Genomic DNA, 20,788 nt, shown 5'->3' with positions numbered 1-20,788 from the left:
TTTGCACAGGAAGAGGAGCTCTCTGGGGTGTGGCCTGCTGAGGACGACTGGTGCTGGAGCCTGACACCATGGGTAGCTGGAAGGAAGAACCTCCAGACTGGCCCAGGATCCTGACTTGCGCCAAAAGGGGAGACCAGTACAAGTGACCAGAAGCCTGGGCCTCTGCGCCAGGAGAAGAGCCAGGCGAAAGGCTGGCGCAGGGAGCCAGTGAAGATCGCTCCCTGCTGCATTTACCCTCCTGGAGATTAAGAGTGTGAAAGTGCTCCCAGTGGCTGGGGAGAGCCACCAGAACCAAGAGGCCAATATCTGGAAGATCGGTTCTCCAGTATTAGGGGTGTCTTTCATAGATTCACATGCTTGAATATTCCCCGTCGTCGAAGTGGGAGTCCCACGGTACATAAATAGCAGTAATATATATGCATGTATACATGAGAAATATCATAAATAAAAAATACATACATATAATGCAATAGAAATGTAAACCTGAAAAAGTACCATAGAAAAGAATAGGCCCATTGAAAAGCCCAAGGGAGAATTCACTTTAGTAACATATTAGAGTCATTATGTGTTGGTCCACATTCCAGCCAATCAGGCTGTAGCCTCCTCTAGAACCTTCTCCTCAGAAGCCCAAGTCCTCAGATTTTCTACCGCACGTCGTGTGAAGGGAGTCTCCCTGAGCTCTGCTCAGTTTTTTCCAGTTTCTACCTATTTTTCTTCAGAAATGTCTTCTTCAAAGAAAACTTTGTTCAAGGCTTGTCCATCCTGTGGTAAATTGCGCCTTTTTCATGAGGATCCACACAGTAAGTGTATTTACTGTCTTTATGCGGACCACATTGCCTCTACCTGCAAGTTCTGTCGCACTTTTCCCCCTAAGACATTGAGGGACAGAGAGGCCTGTCTCCTTCTGTGGCTACAGAAGTTGAAAACATCTGAGAATGTGGTTTCCGATGCTGAGAGTATGTCATCTGGTTTTTCAAGATCCTCTCAGAAGCGTGGGTCTGAGACTGAAGTTCCCTCTCCTTTTCTTAAAAAGAGTAAAAAGTTGGGATCCTTCAAGGATGTCTCCCCACAAGACTTGCTTCAGGGCGCGCCTACGGGACCTGGCTCTCTGGCGTCTCGACCCAAGACTATGCCCTCCTCTTCAAAAACCGGCATTGGCTCGTCGACGGGATCGTCGACGCATCCGTCGACGTCTTCAGCGTCTACAAAGTCAGTTTTGGCAGTTTCGACGTCGACGACTACTTCTTCCATGTTGACCAGCTCTGCAACGACGACGACCATCTTGTCGACGAGCAGCCAAGAGGTGAGACCCATCTCGTCCATTATTATTATCTTGTCGATCAAACCGTCGACTAAGAAATCATCGTCGACGCGCCCACCGTCGACGGTTCCTCCGTCGACTAAGAGCAAGCCATCGTCGTCGACGCCTGTTCCGACGACCGGATCTTCCTCGTCGACTACTATCCCGTTGACGATTACATCTCCGTCGACAGTGAACCCCCCGTCGACGGCTGTTCCGCCGACGGCTACTATCTCGTCGTCGACAGCCTCATCGTCGACGGCAAAGAATGCAACCTCGTCGACGGCCTCGTCGAGGACCAAAAAATCTTCGTCGACCAAGACTAAGCTGTTACTTCCTACGCTGGATTCTGCGGCGACAACGAAAAAACAACCAGGGGGTGCTAAGGCTTTAGAACTTTCGTCGACGGGCTCTTTGACGACGCACCAACCCCTACAGACTTCTACCACCTTCAAAGTGGTTACTGCCTCGTCTCTCAAGACTGTACCACTAATACAATTAAGTCCAATTAGGAGTGGATCTCAGCCTCCGGAAAAATTGTTTCAGTCTGGAGAAGAGGAATCCGGAAATGATTCTGAAATGGATCAAATTTATCAACCAGCATCCAGTCCTTCAGAGTTACACATTAAATGTCAGGACCACAGTGACGAGGATGAGGATGCGGATAATACCGTCGAAGATGGGAATGTACTTTTTCCAATAGATAGATCACAACCACCATCTTACGAACAGTTTACGCAAATTCCTCTGTCTATGGTGAAAAACCTGCAACATATGCTGGATGACTACAATCGTAGGTTTCCACCGTCGTTGCCTCCTTCCCCAGCACCTCAAGTACACCGGTCTCAGTCTCCAGCTCCTCGCCCTCCGTCTCCAGCACCTCGACCACAGTCTCCAGCACCTAGGCCTCAAGCTCCGGCGCCTGTTGCACCTACGTCTCCTTTGGGTGCTGCTCATGATACAGATAATGAGACTCAAACTCCTCATAACACTGGGGATAATGACACTGATGATGAAATGCAGGAATGGGACAATTATAGGGCACAGACACCCTCTACTCCACCGGCATCACCAAGAACTTCACCACCAGTGGATATCGCGAGTTTCCATAACCTTATGGTTCGCGCAGCGAAGAGGTTCCACTTAACAATCGAGGCACAACAAACTGAATGTTTTTTGTATGATTTTAAGGACTTACCGCAACGGCAAACTCATACCATCCCTATCATAGACCACATATGGGAAGAGGGTCTAAAGTTAATGGAACGTCCTAATTCCATACCGGCCGTTCTACCTAGATTGGACAAAAAATATAAAGCGCCACCTACTTCTCCGGCCTGTTTGGTTTCACAACCTAAGGCAGATTCAGTTATCACTCAGGCGGCACAAAAAAGGTCTCGGAATCCAGCCATACCCCTGACATCTCCGCCTGATCAGGATGGCCGTAAATTGGACTCAATTGGAAAGAAATTTACCACGATGGCAGCGACAACGGTGAGAGCTTCCAACGCCTTAGCCATTCTAGGTCGCTACGACCGTCAAATGTGGTCCGAGATCGCTGGTCTAATCCCTCAAATGCCCGACTCCATCCGGGATGAAGCGCAGGCCATCATTCTCGAAGGAGAAAAAGTTTCAGCGGAAATAATCGACTGTGCCGTCGATATATCCTCTACTGGTTTCCGACAACTAGCGGGTGCTGCAGTCTTGCGCCGTCAAGGCTGGCTGAAGTCAACCACCTTCCGTCCAGAAGTTCAATCCAGAGTGTTAGATTTACCTTACGACGGTGAGTCTCTGTTCGGTAAGCACGTTGATGATGCTTTGGAACTTATAAAAAAGGACACAGATACAGCAAAGTCCTTAACAACTCTTCAATATCGGAAAAGGCCATTTCGTGGGGCACGTGGTAGAGGAGGAGGAACCTCTACTTTTCGTGGCACAGGCCAATATCGAGGATACAATTACAACGACAACAGACAAAGAGGATCCTATCAGTCCCAAAATCGTTCATCCACCTCCAGACCTTACCAACGGAAGTCCAACTACAGAGGTGGTGCGAACACCAGCAAAAAACAGTGAGATGATGGTGCATCTTGGAGGTCGAATCTCGAAATTCTTCTGCAATTGGTCGCACATTACCAACGACCAATGGGTCTTGGACGTTGTTTCAAAAGGACACACCCTGGAATTTACGAAATTTCCCCCCGCTTGCCCGCCTTCGGGCCCACCTTCTCCCCATTTCAAGGAACTGTTGGCCCAGGTGCAGCTTATGATCAGGAAAGGAGCCATAGAATTGGTACCGCAATGTCAACGCGGCAGGGGTTTTTACTCCCGTTTCTTTCTAGTGAAGAAAAAATCAGGAGAGTGGCGCCCCATCTTAGATTTGAGAGCTCTAAACAAGTTCATCGCATCAAAGACTTTTCAGATGCTTACCCTGCTTCAAATCTTGAATTTCCTCATTCCAGGAGAGTACTTTTCAACAATAGACCTTCAAGATGCATATTTCCATGTGCCTATTCATCCCAGGCACAGGAAATACCTCCGTTTTACAGTCGGCCAATTTCATTATCTTATTTATTTAAATCTTTATTTCGGCAAGATAGCCATAAAAGACGCATATATATACATACATAAAACAAAGGATCAATCAATTACATACATCAATTCTTATAAAACAATTTTTTAAAAAGTAAAGTGCAACATCAAATTTCATCAGTCTCCTTATAGCATGGTTCATTTAACATAATTCATTTAGCAGCAGGAGTGGGATATAAAGTGGGCCTCCTCAAAGCGTCTGACCCGATTTCTTTCGAATAATAAACACTGAATGAAGGAACCTACTGATACTGAAAACAATAAACTGGGCAGTATTAGTTTTTACAATCCTGTATGCTATAAGGCAAGATCTCGTTCCTAGGAGAGCACACATGGGTTTTAACCATTTTTTCCGAGCTTTCAAATACGCTTTGCATATGAACAACATGTGAACTTCGTTCTCCATACAGGAAGCTGAACACATAGGACATCTTCCACTAATGCCATTTATACATGCCCGGTTTTTCTTTGACCAGCGTTCTATATTAGAGTTCAACATGAGATTCCCATACCTGAATTTCAGGTAGAGAGTCTTAGCAGCAGGGGGCTCTATTTCATCCAGAAAGGATTCAAAACAGGGTTCACCTTTAAACAATAGAAAGTCCTGAGTTAAGGTCCCAATTCTGCTCTCATGTACAAACCTATTGTTCATATAGGACCAAAAAGCTCTCTTCACCATGGTTTTAGCAAAGGGTGGTAAGTTCTCTGGGTTTTCCCATAATGAATGCAGACCCAACGTTGTAAACCATTTTTGAATATGCCCAAACCATAGGATAGAGTTAAAAGAGTCAAGATTTAATACCTCACAAAGGCTGTTCCTGTAGTCTAACAATTCCGGAGTGGCCCAAATCCTAATCCAGAACATTAATGGTCTTATAATTGTAAGATAATCAGTTCGTTTAAAATTCAAATCAAATTGGAGGGGAATTAAAGGTGTACTAATGGGGACCCTTACAATTGATCTCATACATTTATTATCCAATCCTTGGAAACTCTCCCTGGCCCATGGACCCCATATTTCGGCCCCGTATAAGGCGGCAGATTGGATTTTAAATTTAAAGAGTTCAAGAACAGGTGTTACACTCTTGCTAGTACTAGCATTCAATTTGTTCATTATTGGTTTAACATTTTGAGCATATGACACCTTGCTTTTCTCAATTTGGGCCTTCCATGTTAACTTTGAATCAAGTACCACCCCCAAATAAGAAAAATTATCAACAGTTCCAAGAGTTTGTCCATTCAAGGTCAATTTCCCTCTGTCCGGTCTGCTAGGGTTCAGTGCCATACATTTAGTTTTGTCAATGTTAATTTCTAAGCCTTTATTCTCACAGTAGCTACTAAAGGAGTTTAAGAGTGCCTGGAGGCCCTTCTTGGTTTGGGATATTAAGATGGTATCATCCGCGAAGAGCAACGCAGGCACTCTCTCTCCATTGAGCTGAGGTGAATCGTTGTTACAGGCATTCAGATATTCTGGGACGTCATTGACAAATATAGAAAATAAGGTGGGGGGCAAGACACATCCTTGCCGGACGCCGCGCTCGATTGGAATATCGCGCGTCAATTCACCATTTGGACCCCATCTAATGTTGGCATGATTTCTAGCATGTAGCTCAATTACCTGTATCAAAAGACTCCCTGGCATGCCGGCTTTGTTTAAAGATCTCCAGAGCAAATTTCGAGGAACAAGATCAAATGCCGCTCTAAGATCAACGAACGCTACATACAAATTACCTTTCCTGATGTGTACATACTTCCAGTAAATACAACAGAATCTGAAGACCTGATCCAAACTGCTGGTCTTGGACCTAAAGCCTGCCTGAAATTTAGAAAGTATTGCTGACTCCTCCAGCCAATCAATTATCCGGTATAACAAATGCTTGGCATAGAGTTTTTGCAGGGTGTCCATTAAACTAATGGGTCTATAATTTGAGGGGACAGATCTATTACCTTTTTTAAAAATTAAGACAACTTCTGCTGCACGCCAGCTTTCGGGGAATTTACAATTTTTGGACAGAACATTAAATAAACGATTTATGTAAGGAGCCCAGACTTCAATTGCATGCTTATAAAGGTCACCCGGTATTTTATCAGGGCCGGGGGCTTTACTGTTTTTTAGTTCATTGATTGCCTTTTTTGTTTCATCCAGGGTAAAATCAAGGCATTCAGGAGATGGAAGTATTCATTATCAATTCAAGGTCCTACCATTCGGCCTTCGATCGGCACCGAGGGTATTTACCAAAATCCTAGCCCCGGTGGCCGCCTACCTGCGTTTACAGGGCATCCAGTTTTATCCGTATCTGGACGACTGCCTGATAAAGGCCAGGACTTTCCAACTAACGCAAGAGCACACACAAGTCTGCATATCCCTGTTCGAAACGTTAGGCTTCTCCATCAATTGCCTAAAGTCACACTTTCACCCTTCTCAACAGCGAGATTTTCTAGGAGCCTCGCTCGATTCTCGGCTAGGGCAAGTGTTTGTTTCACAGGAGCGACAAAGCCGAATGTTACAGAAAGTTCAGTTCCTGCAGTCAAGGCAGTACGTTTCTGTCCGGATGTACAAATCATTCCTCGGCATGGCTTCTTCGTGCATTCAACTGATTCCCAACTGCAGACTGCACATGAGAGTCCTTCAAGAAGAACTAGACAGCCAGTGGAAGCAGGTATCGGGGTCGTTCGAAGACAAAATCCATCTAACTCCCCGCATTCAAAAAGCTTTGGAGTGGTGGGCTCATCCTCCAAACATAGCAACAGGTCGCTCTTTCAAGGACAAACCACCAACACTTACACTGACGACAGACGCTTCCCTGGAAGGTTGGGGGGCTCATCTTGACGGAATGTCAGTGAAGGGAAAATGGACGGCGTCTCAGCGCACTTGGCACATAAATCGCTTAGAACTACTGGTGATTTTCTTGGCCTTTAAGTCCTTTCAGAGAGTAGTGCAGGGACAGACATTGCTGGTGAGGACGGACAATACCACCAGCATGCACTACATCAACAAACAGGGCGGCACAAGATCTCTCGTGCTGTCACAACTGGCACAGGAAATATGGGATTGGGCTCTCCAACACCAAATACATCTCCAAGCTATCCATGTCCCAGGTGTGGCCAATGTGCTGGCGGACTCGCTCAGCAGAGCCCTCTCGGACAACCACGAATGGGAACTCAACCAACCAACGTTGGATTACATCTTACGACAGTGGGGCCGACCACAGTTGGATCTCTTTGCAACTGTTCTCAACAGGAAGTGTCAACGGTTTGCGAGCCGGCATCCACACAAGGAGTCGAGCGGGAATGCCTTTTCAATAGACTGGTCGAACGACTTCATCTATTCATTCCCTCCACTGCCGCTCATTCCTCGTCTGTTACACAGAATGAGATTCCAACCATGTCGGATAATCCTGATCGCACCCAAATGGCCGAGACGTCCTTGGTTCTCAGATCTTCTTCTGTTCTCTCTGACACACCCGATACAATTGCATCCTCTGCCACATCTTCTCACAATGCAACAAGGTCAAATATGCCATCCGGATCCAGCATACCTCCAACTTCATGCCTGGAACCTGAGTACAATGAATTTGCACACATGAATATCGACGAAGATTGTAGGGCAGTGCTAGCAAGTGCTCGCGCCCAGTCTACCATCAAAACTTACCAGTTGAAGTGGAAGCGTTTCTGTGCTTGGTGCTCCACTAAAACACTGGATCCCATGTATGCTCAGCCAGAACAAATCTTGCCGTTCTTTTTGTCACTAGCAAAATCAGGACAATCACACTCCACTCTAAAGGTTTTTCTAGCTGCAATCTCTCGTTTTTGCCATGATGGCGTAACATCTTTGTACTCCTCCAGGATAATAAGACAATTCTTCAAGGGCCTTTTTCGGATGTTCCCACCAATCCGTCGGCCCCCACCTTCTTGGCGACTCAACCTAGTTTTGTCTCAGCTGCTTTTGCCCCCATTCGAGCCCATCCATTCTTCCAATCTAAAATTCCTCACTTGGAAAGTGGCTCTGTTGCTTGCTCTGACCTCATCCAGGCGCGACAGCGACATTCAAGCCTTTACTATACAGCCACCGTTTCTACAATTCTCCAACGAGGCTGTTACCTTGAGAACAAATCCCAGTTTTATTCCTAAGGTTCCCAGTGACTTCCATCTCAATGAACCTATTGTCCTTAAGACTTTCTTCCCTGCACCTCAATCTGCAGCGGAACGCTCTTTGCACACTCTGGATGTGAAACGCTGCCTTAAATTTTACATTCAACGCACAGCTACTTTTAGGAAGACTGATCAATTGTTTGTGGCATATGGCCCAGTGTGCAAAGGACAACCTGTAACTAAACAGTCTATCACCAGATGGATATCGTCTGCTATATCCTACTGTCATCAACGGGCTGGCAAGCCCCTTCCTGCACCGGCTCGGGCGCATTCCACGAGAGCTGTGTCGACTTCTGCTGCCCTCTTTGCGGGGGTACCTCTGAGACACATCTGCAGAGCTGCTACTTGGTCTAGCAGCCATACTTTTACGAAGCACTACTGCCTGCAATCAACAGATAACGCGGATGCGGCAGTAGGTCAAGCGGCGCTGCGGAATCTTTTCCGATAAAGGTGAGCCTCTGTTGCTACCCGCCTCCAGTCATAAAGGTTTTGTCATGTTTTGGTTTTTTATTGCTTATTAAGTGATATGTTTTGCCAAGACTTAATTTGTATATTCCTTTATGACTAATGTATGATTTACTGCTTTCTATTCTTATTCAAGCATGTGAATCTATGAAAGACACCCCTAATACTGGAGAAGAACAAAAGTTACTTACCTGTAAACTGTGGTTCTCCAGTATTGGTGTCTTTCATAGATTCACATGCGACCCTCCCTTCCTCCCCTCAGAGGCTCTCTTCTCCTCAAGCATTTATACTTACTTGTGCTACGAAAATCTGAGGACTTGGGCTTCTGAGGAGAAGGTTCTAGAGGAGGCTACAGCCTGATTGGCTGGAATGTGGAACAACACATAATGACTCTAATATGTTACTAAAGTGAATTCTCCCTTGGGCTTTTCAATGGGCCTTTTCTGTTCTATGGTACTTTTTCAGGTTTAGATTTCTATTGCATTATATGTATGTATTTTTTATTTATGATATTTCTCATGTATACATGCATATATATTACTGCTATTTATGTACCGTGGGACTCCCACTTCGACGGGGAATATTCAAGCATGTGAATCTATGAAAGACACCAATACTGGAGAACCACAGTTTACAGGTAAGTAACTTTTGTTCTTCCCGGGGGCTGAGAGATGCCCCGCAGAAGATAGGCGACCTTAGACCTTTTGCCGACCGACGACTAAGCATGTGGGGCTCTGCTGCTGGTCCAGAAAATGCCCCCGGGGTGGGTCAGGTCCCAGGGATTGCCCCCAGCAGAAGATAAGTCGGGGGCGCTGTCGCGCTCCCCATGAAAACTGCCCCAGTCGGGTGCCAGGAGCCCACCCTGACCCCTGACAAATGAAGCCCGGGAGCGTCATCACGCTCCCCGTGATCATGTCCCCGTGGTGTTCCAGGAGCCCCCGGCGAAAGAGAAGCAAAACCAGTGAGCGCCATTGCGCATCCTGTGAAGGTGCCCTGATGTGAGGTGCGAGGTCAGGGGATGACTGACGCACTCCACCCCCCCCCCCCCCCCCCTGGCTGTAGAAAGGCATGGGAGTGCCCACACACTCCCCCGAGGTCCCATTGGACCGGAGGCAGCGTCGCATCTGCCCGCAGGAGCGGGCCCGCAGGAGCGGGCAGACCAGAAGAGACGTGCCGGCTCCCGCGGCAGAATGCGGGGGTGCTGGCCTGTCTGGTAGCCAGCTCCCCGAGCTACCCTCCAAAGTATACAGGATGCGGGGTCCCCGTGTGGGACCGGGGCCCTTGAGAGGATGTCCGAAGGGCCCTGGTGGGACCAGGCCCCGAAAACAGCAGGAGCAGCTGGGGGTGGGCTCCCCGAGCTGTATCACTCACCTGGGGGTCCGGGTGGGGCCGGACCCTCCAAAGAAGACAGACGTGGCCCGAAGCCCATAGTACGGCCCTCCCAGCACAGCGGGTGAGCCGCTGCTTTGATATTGACCGGGTTAGAGGAAGCACCCCATAATGCTTTGCAGGCCCGAGCCAGCCTGCAGGAAAATGCCTGTTTTCTGTGTGTGGTGGCCCTAGGAGGACTGGGTCACAACGAGCTGTGTGCCAAGGTGCAGGGGGAGGTGCAGGAGCAGCGCAGTCTCCCCATCATGAAAGATGAAAGTCCCTCCGTAATTCTCTTGGGACTTGCAAAGAATAACCCTGCAAGGGCTCAGTACAGCCATCAACAGCATCCTGTGGCTAGAACCTTTGTGCTTCAGCTCGGGGTGCGTTAAGGATTGCGCCAAGAAGTGAAATGTTAAGGGATGAGTTTGCGGATGTCTGGGAGAAGGCATCACCTGGAAGTGAAGAGGTGTAATTGCACCAGAAATGCATTGACCCATTTTATTTCTCTTTAGATGGATTGAAAGTCACATGTGTAATGTGAAGTACCTGTGTAAGTTGAAATCATAAGCCACGTGGGGTTATGTTGCCAGACATTCCTGCTAGGGTGTCTGCCTGTATATGCTTAATCCTGTGATTCTAACAGTGATGCCTTTTAATCCCTTCCATGCTGATGACGAACCCCAGCCGTCATGCACTACGGTGCCTGTGTGCTGATGACGGCTGGGGTTCGTTACGGCCCGTTCCTGTTCGTGTTGTTTACAGCACACCAGGGGAATCGCGGCCGCATGGAAGGGTTTAAGGGCTTTAATTGCAATGCATTACAAATGTTATCCGCTATGATAAGTACCTCATTTAAAGTGATGTCCAAACATGGATTCTTGATACTGCGTTAGAGGAAGAACCCAGACTGTTAGCCACTAAGATTTAGAGGTGTATACTGTATGGCAAGTATAAGATGCTCTGTTAATGTTACGTGTCCCCAAAGCAGGTGTACCTATTTTTAATGCTTGTTGAGCTGATGGGGTGGGTCGCCACTGGGATGGTGCCAGTTGGTAAGGCCCTCGTTCCAGGTTGTGTCAACTCACTGCATTAGGGAGCAAGATGATGTGCATACATGGGAGTGGTGGTACTAGACCCCACCCCCCCTGCAGGAGGGGTAGAGATGTTATGCAATGTCACAACGTAATTCCAAAGGCTTATGTATATTTGTACATTGGTACATAGTATTGAGTAGTGTGCATGTATAATAAATGTACTCTTACTTTTATAAAGCAAAGCACAGACTGGGCAATCAATTATCGAGTGTTATTTCTGCGCACCTGTAATAGCGATTACTAGCCCACACCTCCTCCCTTGAGTAAGCCTTAGACTGCTCTGCAGCGCTACCCTCTGAGAGTCGAGCACTATAATAGGGTGTTTGGTTCCCAGTAAAGGACAAATGTGACATGTTATTTGTCCAGGCCTCACAGATACTGCCTCGTTTTCCAACCGGTATTGAGCTGCCTTGTCTGCATTCCTTTGTCTTCTAGACTAGCTATACCTCTTGAAGTCTCACATTGTTATGCACTTTTTGCAGGGGTTGACCAATATGTATCCTTCAACCCCCTTTTGTTGCACCCCAATGGAACCATAATCTAGTGTTGATGTTTCCTATGGGAATTCCATTTGAGCCCCTGCATAGTTGTCCCTAAAGGTTGTTGATTGTAAAACAGTTTTTTCGTAGCAATCACCTCCGTCAGAAGGGTGAGCGAGTTACAAACTCTTAGCTCCCACCCTCCTTTTACCTCTTTCCATCCTGACAAATTGGTGTTAAGAATCCTGGCTGAAGTGGTAACCCCCTTCACCTAGGTCAGACCATCATCCTCCTGTTCTCCTATTCCCCATTCATTCCCATTAAGGAGGAAGAGTGGCTGCATCAGTTGTATCCTAGGCGGGTAGTTCGCTACCATCTCGACAGTACATATGACTGGATGATCGGCTCTTTGTTGGTTACTGCTGAGCCAAGAAGGGGAAGGCTGTAGAAAAGAGGACCATCCGCAGATGGATCATCTTAGTTATCAAAACCTGCTACAATTTGGCCAATAACCAACCTCACCCCCCCCCCTTCCTACCCGAGGCTCTAGACGCCTTCTAAGAGTGCCAAATCCCCAACTTTTGCCCTAGCCAGGGTAGTTCTCATTGTAGACATCTGCTGGGCGTCGACCCTGCAAGTGTTTTGCCAAGTACTCTTGTCTGAACTCTGAAGTGCGTATGGATGTGCACTTGCCAGAACTGTTCTTCAGGACATCTGACTTTAGCTATCCATGAAACCTCCTCCATGGGTAGGGTATTGTGTTATCTGTTCTATAGATGAGGAGAATCTGCAGGTGGAAGTATTCATCAGAAGAAAGTTGCTTACCAGTGGTAGCGATATTTCTGGTGGTTACTTTTATCTACTGCAGATTCCTCCATGACTTGCCCGCCTCCCCATTTTGATGGAGCGGTTATAGGGACAGTTACTAAGATTCTACTTTAAAATTGTTGGTACTGGACTACTTGACTGTGATGGAACGGCCCGTAAAACCCTATCTGAGGACCCAATCCCCCCTATCATGCCTTGTCCGACACCCCCGGGACTGAGTTTACCTCACCGAAACGCCAGCACCGAGACAGGACGCCGAGCAACCTCCATCACCAACGAAACCCCGCCCTTCTCTCTCCCACAGGAGCCAACCCGAGCAACAGGAAGGGAGGGACCATATCCAGCTGACCCCGGAAGTCCCGCCCCCCTGGCAGAGTCAGCACAGGATAAAAGCCCGGATTCAGCACAACAAGGTGTCGGAGTTTTGTGGCAGGACCCTCTGGCTGGAGACGGAGAAGGTGACCAGACGTGCGAGGAAGAAGTGTGGACAGAGGAGTGGTGGAGTCCCTTGGAGGTGGCTGGAGAGCGGCCGTAACTCACTGGAGAGTTACGGCGGACCGCGTGAGTGCCTTTTGCCTCCTTTATCCCTACTCACTAGGAGTTCGTGTTAAAGTCCCTGTATATATACCCTCTCTGCATAGTCTCACTACCCTTGCACTGTATTATAAGTATATAGCACCTCACTGTATAAAGCCCTTTCGTTACTCGCACACCCCACCCCTGCACCCTCTCTATTACCCAAACCTGTGTTCCTTATTCCCGGTACCTTCCTTTCCCCACTGTCCGTTTCCGACCCCGCTCTTGCACTACCTGGGTGAAGGTGTACAGTTGAGTCTCTCTGTCGACTCGATCAGACTAACGGTCCTTTGTTTCTTTCCTCTCTTCCGGTCCTCCTGGGAGTCTCCCCGTCATCGAAATCTACCCGGACCATCTGCGGACATCACGAAGAGGAAGAAGCAACGCCTCTGTGCATCGCCTGGTGCCACACCCTCGACCTGTTGGGACTATCTGTACTGTAAATCCAGAATAAAGACCGAATATTGCCCACTACATACGGCCTCCTCGCCTGCTTTTCCGGCCCGCTACACTCACTCCACGACATTTGGTGTCAGAAGTGGGATCTGCTGGAGGTATGGAGGCCGTAATAAAGAAGATGGCAGAGTCCCAAGAACAATTCGGGAAACTTATGGAGCAGTTCATGAAGACTGCCGAAGACGACAGAGGTCAGCTCCACGATGTTCTGAAAGGCCAGGGGGCGACCCATGAAGATTCCATGACAAAGCTAGCAGACGCCCTGGGCCAACAAAGACCGATGACCTCTCTTCCCTCTGTCGTTCTTCAGAAATATGTCCCTGGGGAAGACCCGGACTATTTTTTCACAAACTTTGAGAGGATAGCTCAAGCCGCCAACTGGCCTGCTGATCGGTGGGGACAGTATTTGGGTCCACTCCTCACCGGTGACCTCCAAGCGGCCTACCAACAGGCCAATATCCAGGGCAACACTCCCTATGCTGACATTAAAAGGTGCATCCTAGAACGCCTTGGCATTGATGATGATACTTACAGGGTGAAATTTCGTCAGGCCAGGGAAAAGCCCCAAGAGAACCCGAGAGCACTCTCCTTTCGGATCCGCGATCTCGCCAACCGATGGTTGAGACCCGAAACCTCTACCAAGGAGAATATTCTGGAGAAGATCTATCTGGAACAGTTCCTTAATTCCTTACACCCGGCTACCCAACGCTGGGTGAGGCAGCACTCCCGACTCACCCTTGAGACTGCTATAGAGATAGCGTCTGCATATAGCAGGGCACAAGAACTTCAGCGGGGCAAGGACGACCACCCCCACAGGCCCCTGCCTGCTACGTCCACTCGCCCAACCCGGCCTCCCCAAGGCCGTCGACCTCAACCACCACCGCTATTTCCCTCCCCCGTAGTGTTCCGAACCCCGACTCCCGGACCCCAGTGTTATTCCTGTGGTGGGTTCGGACACATTGCCCGGATGTGTCCACAGAAGGAGGAACCGATGGAGGTCGGTTTCGTCAGGAACTACCTGTGTAACCCTCCCGGTTACACGCCACCGCCGTTCTATTGTCCAGTGTCCATAAATGGTCAGCCAATGAGGGCTCTCGCCGATACTGGATGTCGACAGACTGTTCTACGACCCCAAGACCTTGCCCAGCCTCTAAGCAAACCTACTGGGGTTGTAGCCATACAATGTGTGCATGGATACACTAAACATTATCCCACCACTCAGGTACGAGTCCAACATTCCCAAGACCCCGGGACCTCTCTCACCGTGGGCCTTGTGCCCGCATTACCGGAACAAGCTATTTTAGGGAGTGATTATCCGGGACTTCCAATGCTCTTACAAAAGACTTCCGACTCCCTAACTCAGTGGTGGAAAGAGGCGCCCTATCCAGAGTGTCCCGATCAAGTACCCGATCCCAAACCCCACAAACCGAGGAGTCAGAAGAGAAGAGAAAAGAAAGAACACTTCAGCGCTTATCCTGCCATTATTGACGAACACCCCTGGCAGACGGACCAAGAGTTCAGGGCCGCCCAACGAGAAGATCCTCTGCTACAGGAGGCGTGGGGAAAAGCACTTGATCACGAGGACCCCTTACAAGTAGGTCCTTACTTCATTAAGAAAAACGGGTTGTTATATCGAAAAGGGGGGCCCCAACAGAATGCTCAGTTGCTTGTCCCCGGCCCCTTTCAAGACAAAGTCCTTTTTCTGGCACATAGTCACCTTTTGGGGGGGTCATTTCGGGGACGAGAAAACCAGCCAAGCCATCTTGGAGAAGTTCTATTGGCCGGGGGTGTATCAAAGGATCAAGACTTACTGCCGCGAATGCATAATATGCCAAAAGAACAGTCGACACAGACCACCCCGTGTCCCGTTGCAACCCCTCCCTGTCATAGATGTTCCCTTCAGTCGCATTGGGATGGACATAATCGGTCCCCTCTTGCCCTCCCGTAGCGGGTGTCGCTATGCCCTGGTCATAGTAGACTATGCCACCCGCTTCCCGGAGGCCATACCCCTCCGCCAACCCACCACACAGGCAAAAGCGAAAGCTCTGATCTCCTTGTTTTCGCGGGTTGGCTTCCCGCGGGAAATCCTCACCGACCAGGGCACCCCATTCGTTTCAGCCCTTATGAAACGGGTATGTGCGGAGTTAGGAATCAAACAAATCCGGACCTCTGCGTATCACCCGCAAACAGACGGGCTCGTAGAACGATACAACGCCACGTTGAAGCAAACATTAAAAAAACTCTTAGGCCTCGAAGCGAAGAGATGGGAAGACATGCTTCCTTTGGCCTTGTTTGCGATCCGTTGTAAACCTCAGAGCAGCACGGGGTACTCCCCATATGAATTACTGTACGGACGAGCCCCCCGTACCCTCCTAGATATGGCCCAGGAAGCATGGGAAGCTGAACCGGACCGGACTCGTCCACTCCCAGAATATATGCAAAACCTCAAGACACATCTGTCTATGATTCGCTATATTGTCAGACAAAACTTGGTGACCGCTCAGGACAACCAAAAGAGACAATATGACAAGGGCACTCGCAGTCGGGTCTTTGCTGTCAACGACCTAGTACTCCTTATGATGCCCTCGTCCGACCAAAAATTATTGGGACAATGGCAAGGACCCTACCCCATCCTTCGGCAGGTAACGCCCGTCACGTACGAGATAGAACTGGACCCTACCCGAGGCACCACTCAAATCTTTCATGTTAACCTGCTAAAAAAGTGGGAAGGACCCCGTCCGGTGCTGTCGGGAACCAAGAAGAACCTAATTTTCTCTTTCGACCCTTGTCTAGATTCCGACCTTAACCCAGTACAAATCCAGGAACTACGCCACACCTTGGAACCCCTGAAAAGCGTCTTCTCGACTTCCCCTGGTCGAACCACGGTCACCGAACATAGGATTGAAACCGAACCAGGGAAAGTGGTCCGCCTGAGGCCGTATAGAGTGCCAGAGGCCCGTAGAGATGTCATCCGTCAGGAAGTGGAAGTCATGCAACAAATGGGAATAATTGAACCCTCAGTCAGCGAGTGGAACTCCCCTATCGTATTGGTACCGAAACCTGACGGCTCGGTCCGTTTCTGCATCGACTTCCGGGAGGTCAACAAGGTCTCCAAGTTCGACACCTACCCCTTACCCAGGGTGGACGAAATGATCGAAAGAATAGGGCAAGCAAAATTCATTTCCACACTCGATCTCTGCAAGGGGTACTGGCAGATACCCCTCCGGGAACAAGATAGAAGAAAGACTGCCTTTTCCACCCCGGATGGGTTGTATCAATTCCTGGTCATGCCCTTTGGACTTCATGGCGCCCCCGCCACCTTTCAACGGGCCATGAACCAGGTCCTGAGACCCCATACAGCTTACGCAGGCGCGTATCTGGATGACATCGTCATCTTTAGCGACAGCTGGCCCCAACATCTGCAGCACCTTTCCAGTGTTATCAGCTCCTTAGGCTCATACGGATTTGCCATCAACCCGGCCAAAACCACGTTGGCCGCAAAAACAGTTAAATACTTGGGGTTTCTTCTGGGGGACGGCCTGATCAGACCCCAAGAGAGCAAAACGGCAGCCATCCGATCCCTCCCGTTTCCACATACAAAAAAAGACCTCCGAGCCTTCCTAGGACTCCTGGGGTATTATCGGCGCTTTGTGCCCAACTTTTCTCAAAGAGCGGCAGCCCTCACGGACCTGTTGAAAAAAACAAACCGCTCAGATGAACAACTCAGGAATCCCTCCTCGGAAGCCTGGCATGCCTTTACAGACCTCAAAGAAGCCTTGACCTCGGGTCCTGTGTTGGTTCCCCCCAATTACTCAGTCCCTTTCATCCTACAGACAGATGCATCGGACTACGGCTTAGGAGCCGTATTGTCCCAGAAGGATGCCCTGGGAAACGAACGACCCATTCTGTTTGTGAGCCGCAAACTCTTCCCCCGGGAAAAACAATATGCAGTGGTTGAAAAAGAAGCTTTAGCCATCAAATGGGCGGTGGAAAGCCTTCGGTATTACCTTGAGGGCAGAGACTTCATACTTTATACAGATCACGCCCCTTTGGAGTGGATGGCTAGAAACAAAGGGCAGAATGACCGGGTCCTGCGGTGGTTTTTGTCTCTCCAACCCTTTCATTTTCAAACCAAACATAGAAAGGGTTCCGAGCAAGGTAATGCGGATTTTCTGTCCCGGTATCCGCATTCTCCTCCCATTACAAGAAGGACAGCTAGGGGAAGGGGATGTGATGGAACGGCCCGTAAAACCCTATCTGAGGACCCAATCCCCCCTATCATGCCTTGTCCGACACCCCCGGGACTGAGTTTACCTCACCGAAACGCCAGCACCGAGACAGGACGCCGAGCAACCTCCATCACCAACGAAACCCCGCCCTTCTCTCTCCCACAGGAGCCAACCCGAGCAACAGGAAGGGAGGGACCATATCCAGCTGACCCCGGAAGTCCCGCCCCCCTGGCAGAGTCAGCACAGGATAAAAGCCCGGATTCAGCACAACAAGGTGTCGGAGTTTCGTGGCAGGACCCTCTGGCTGGAGACTGAGAAGGTGACCAGACGTGCGAGGAAGAAGTGTGGACAGAGGAGTGGTGGAGTCCCTTGGAGGTGGCTGGAGAGCGGCCGTAACTCACTGGAGAGTTACGGCGGACCGCGTGAGTGCCTTTTGCCTCCTTTATCCCTACTCACTAGGAGTTCGTGTTAAAGTCCCTGTATATATACCCTCTCTGCATAGTCTCACTACCCTTGCACTGTATTATAAGTATATAGCACCTCACTGTATAAAGCCCTTTCGTTACTCGCACACCCCACCCCTGCACCCTCTCTATTACCCAAACCTGTGTTCCTTATTCCCGGTACCTTCCTTTCCCCACTGTCCGTTTCCGACCCCGCTCTTGCACTACCTGGGTGAAGGTGTACAGTTGAGTCTCTGTCGACTCGATCAGACTAACGGTCCTTTGTTTCTTTCCTCTCTTCCGGTCCTCCTGGGAGTCTCCCCGTCATCGAAATCTACCCGGACCATCTGCGGACATCACGAAGAGGAAGAAGCAACGCCTCTGTGTTCATCGCCTGGTGCCACACCCTCGACCTGTTGGGACTATCTGTACTGTAAATCCAGAATAAAGACCGAATATTGCCCACTACATACGGCCTCCTCGCCTGCTTTTCCGGCCCGCTACACTCACTCCACGACATTGACCCATGGTAATCAGTTACTCGCCTCGAAGGCTGGGGAAAATGAATGGAAACTGATGTTGCATCAGGATAGGTCCTGTATGGCTTCTATGACGTCACAAGACGGTACATCCGGCAGTGATACGAAGCCAGTGCCCCCACTGGCGATATGAGAGCATTGAAGTTTGCGGATCCAGTCTTATGCCTGGGATTGTTCTACAGATGATCAATCTGCAATCAGTTTGAGTATCCGCCAGAAAGATAGTTATCGCAGGCAAGTAACTTTTTCTTAAGACCTTCTTTCTTGTAATCCGAGATCCTTGTAAATTTTTTGTAATATGCAATATTGCACAAATGCAATACATATACACACCATTAGGTAGTTTGCCTGAAATTTCTATCTAATTTCCACAGGTGAAATTGCGATTCGTGTATTCAGAGCATGCACCGAGCTAGGAATCCGAACTGTGGCAGTGTATTCTGAGCAAGACACCGGACAGATGCACAGACAGAAGGCCGACGAGGCTTATATCATTGGCAAAGGGTTGCCCCCAGTCCAGGCATATCTGCACATTCCTGACATCATCAAAGTTGCCAAGGTAAGAGGCCAATGGATTGCAAGGAGAATTGCATAAAAGACATGGCCTTTGTCTTGCACCACAGGGGCCCGATGTATGTGGATGGCCTACAGGGAAGTGGTTCAGCAGTAAGAATCTGTGCTCTATTGTAATGGTAACATGGCCTTTAACTTAATACGCATCTTCTTGTGAACTGTCTGTGACTGGACAAAAATGAAAAAACTTGGTTTTTCTGTTTCTTTTAAAAAGGCTTTATGTTGAGGTGTTATGGAAAATTATCATTTGTCAAAGGTTGCGATCCCTTTTATAGGACCAACAGTGTAAGTGATATAGGTTACATGACCACACAATATGGACGTAGATTCACCAACATGCCAGGGGTAGCGGACGTGACATCGCACAACTTTTGACCTTAACAACACCAGAGGAAGTAACATTGCAGGACTTTTAACCCTATATATTCCCAGGAAGTGTATTCACAAAACTTTAATCCTGGTGGCATTACTATATTGACATAGTTAGGGAGGCATAAGAACAGTATGATTACTACAACAACACAACACATACACATGTCTTATTGATGCCACCAATATTAGGGTGCTGACATAGTCTTTTAAAGCTGTAGGGCAAAATCATTGTCCTGAACTAGAGTGAGTGAAGCAAGTGAGCCCGACCCTCTCAATGGGAAGTTTGGGGTCCTTCCCGTGATAAAACTTAGAAGAAAAGGGAGTCCAATAAAGCATTTTAAAGTACAATTTTTCACATAAATTTGCTAAAAAGCTTTGCCTCTCAAGAGGCACTCATTAAATATTCATGTTCTTTGTGTGCCAAACCAATGAAACCTGATGCTCCCGTAAGCTGACCCCTGTTTTTTAAAAATGTGCTGTGGAGGCCCCCATATGTCAAAAATTGCCGCCAGTATGCCAGGTCTAGCATTTTGTCATGGGTGCCCCCAAGTCAAATACTACAAACATGTCTGTGCAAGAATTCTGCCATTAAGGCCATCCATATATCATGGGCAACTCATTTGTCAAAAAAATGACCTCTAATATGTTAGCGCCAGCATTTTGTCATTGCTGCCCCGGCCCACCTTAGTTGTCCTCCCTTCTGGCAATAATTACCTCCAATGTGCTAGTGCCAGTATTTGCTAAGGGAGCCTATATGCAAAAAATTGCATGTGGTATGCAAGAGCCAGTTTTTTTTTTCTCCACAATTGGTGCCCATTATGCCAGGAATTACCTCCACAATGCCAGTATTTTGTCAGAGCTGCTGGTCATGCTAACGATTGCCTCCAGTATGCCACTGCCACTATTCTACTTGCATACGAAGGGGAGTGACAGAGTGCACACTAATTTCTTCCGCTTTTTGTCAAAAGGTTTGTTCACTTTTAATCTGTCCGTGTGCAAGCCCGGAAACGTGGTCTGCCCTAAGCCACACGTTTGTATCCCCTTCAAAAAATGGAGCAAGGTAACACCCCAATACCGGACGCACAGCTTGATTCATCATGCATATCAATGATGCCACGATTTAATAAATTTTCACATTTTTATTCCAAATTCATCTAAAACTTCTTTTTTTTATTGCTTGTCATCTTGTCAAATGAGTCGCTTAAGTTTTCCCTGTATTTTTAATGCAACAAATGCCCATCCAAGCCTTATTCTCAAACGCAGAGTGTACATAAGTAATCCTCCATAGTTGATCCTGATAACCCAATGCATTTCGGGCC

General features: G+C 48.5%; 1 protein-coding gene across 2 annotated transcripts in view; it reads left to right on the top strand.

Moving 5' to 3' along the window:
- PC (pyruvate carboxylase) overlaps positions 1–20,788 on the top strand; it is a 2,223,386-nt gene that overhangs the window by 491,801 nt on the left and 1,710,797 nt on the right. For both annotated transcript variants that reach the window (XM_086938550.1, XM_086938549.1), the window contains one exon: positions 18,899–19,083. In XM_086938550.1, coding sequence (XP_086794676.1) covers positions 18,899–19,083 — 185 coding nt within the window. The remainder of the gene's footprint in view (positions 1–18,898; positions 19,084–20,788) is intronic.

This window comes from Lissotriton vulgaris, chromosome 9, assembly GCF_964263255.1.
Source record: "Lissotriton vulgaris chromosome 9, aLisVul1.2, whole genome shotgun sequence".
NCBI classification, from domain to species: domain Eukaryota; kingdom Metazoa; phylum Chordata; class Amphibia; order Caudata; family Salamandridae; genus Lissotriton; species Lissotriton vulgaris.
Note: the sequence above shows the minus strand (reverse complement) of the source record. Positions and strands in the feature narration are given on the sequence as shown.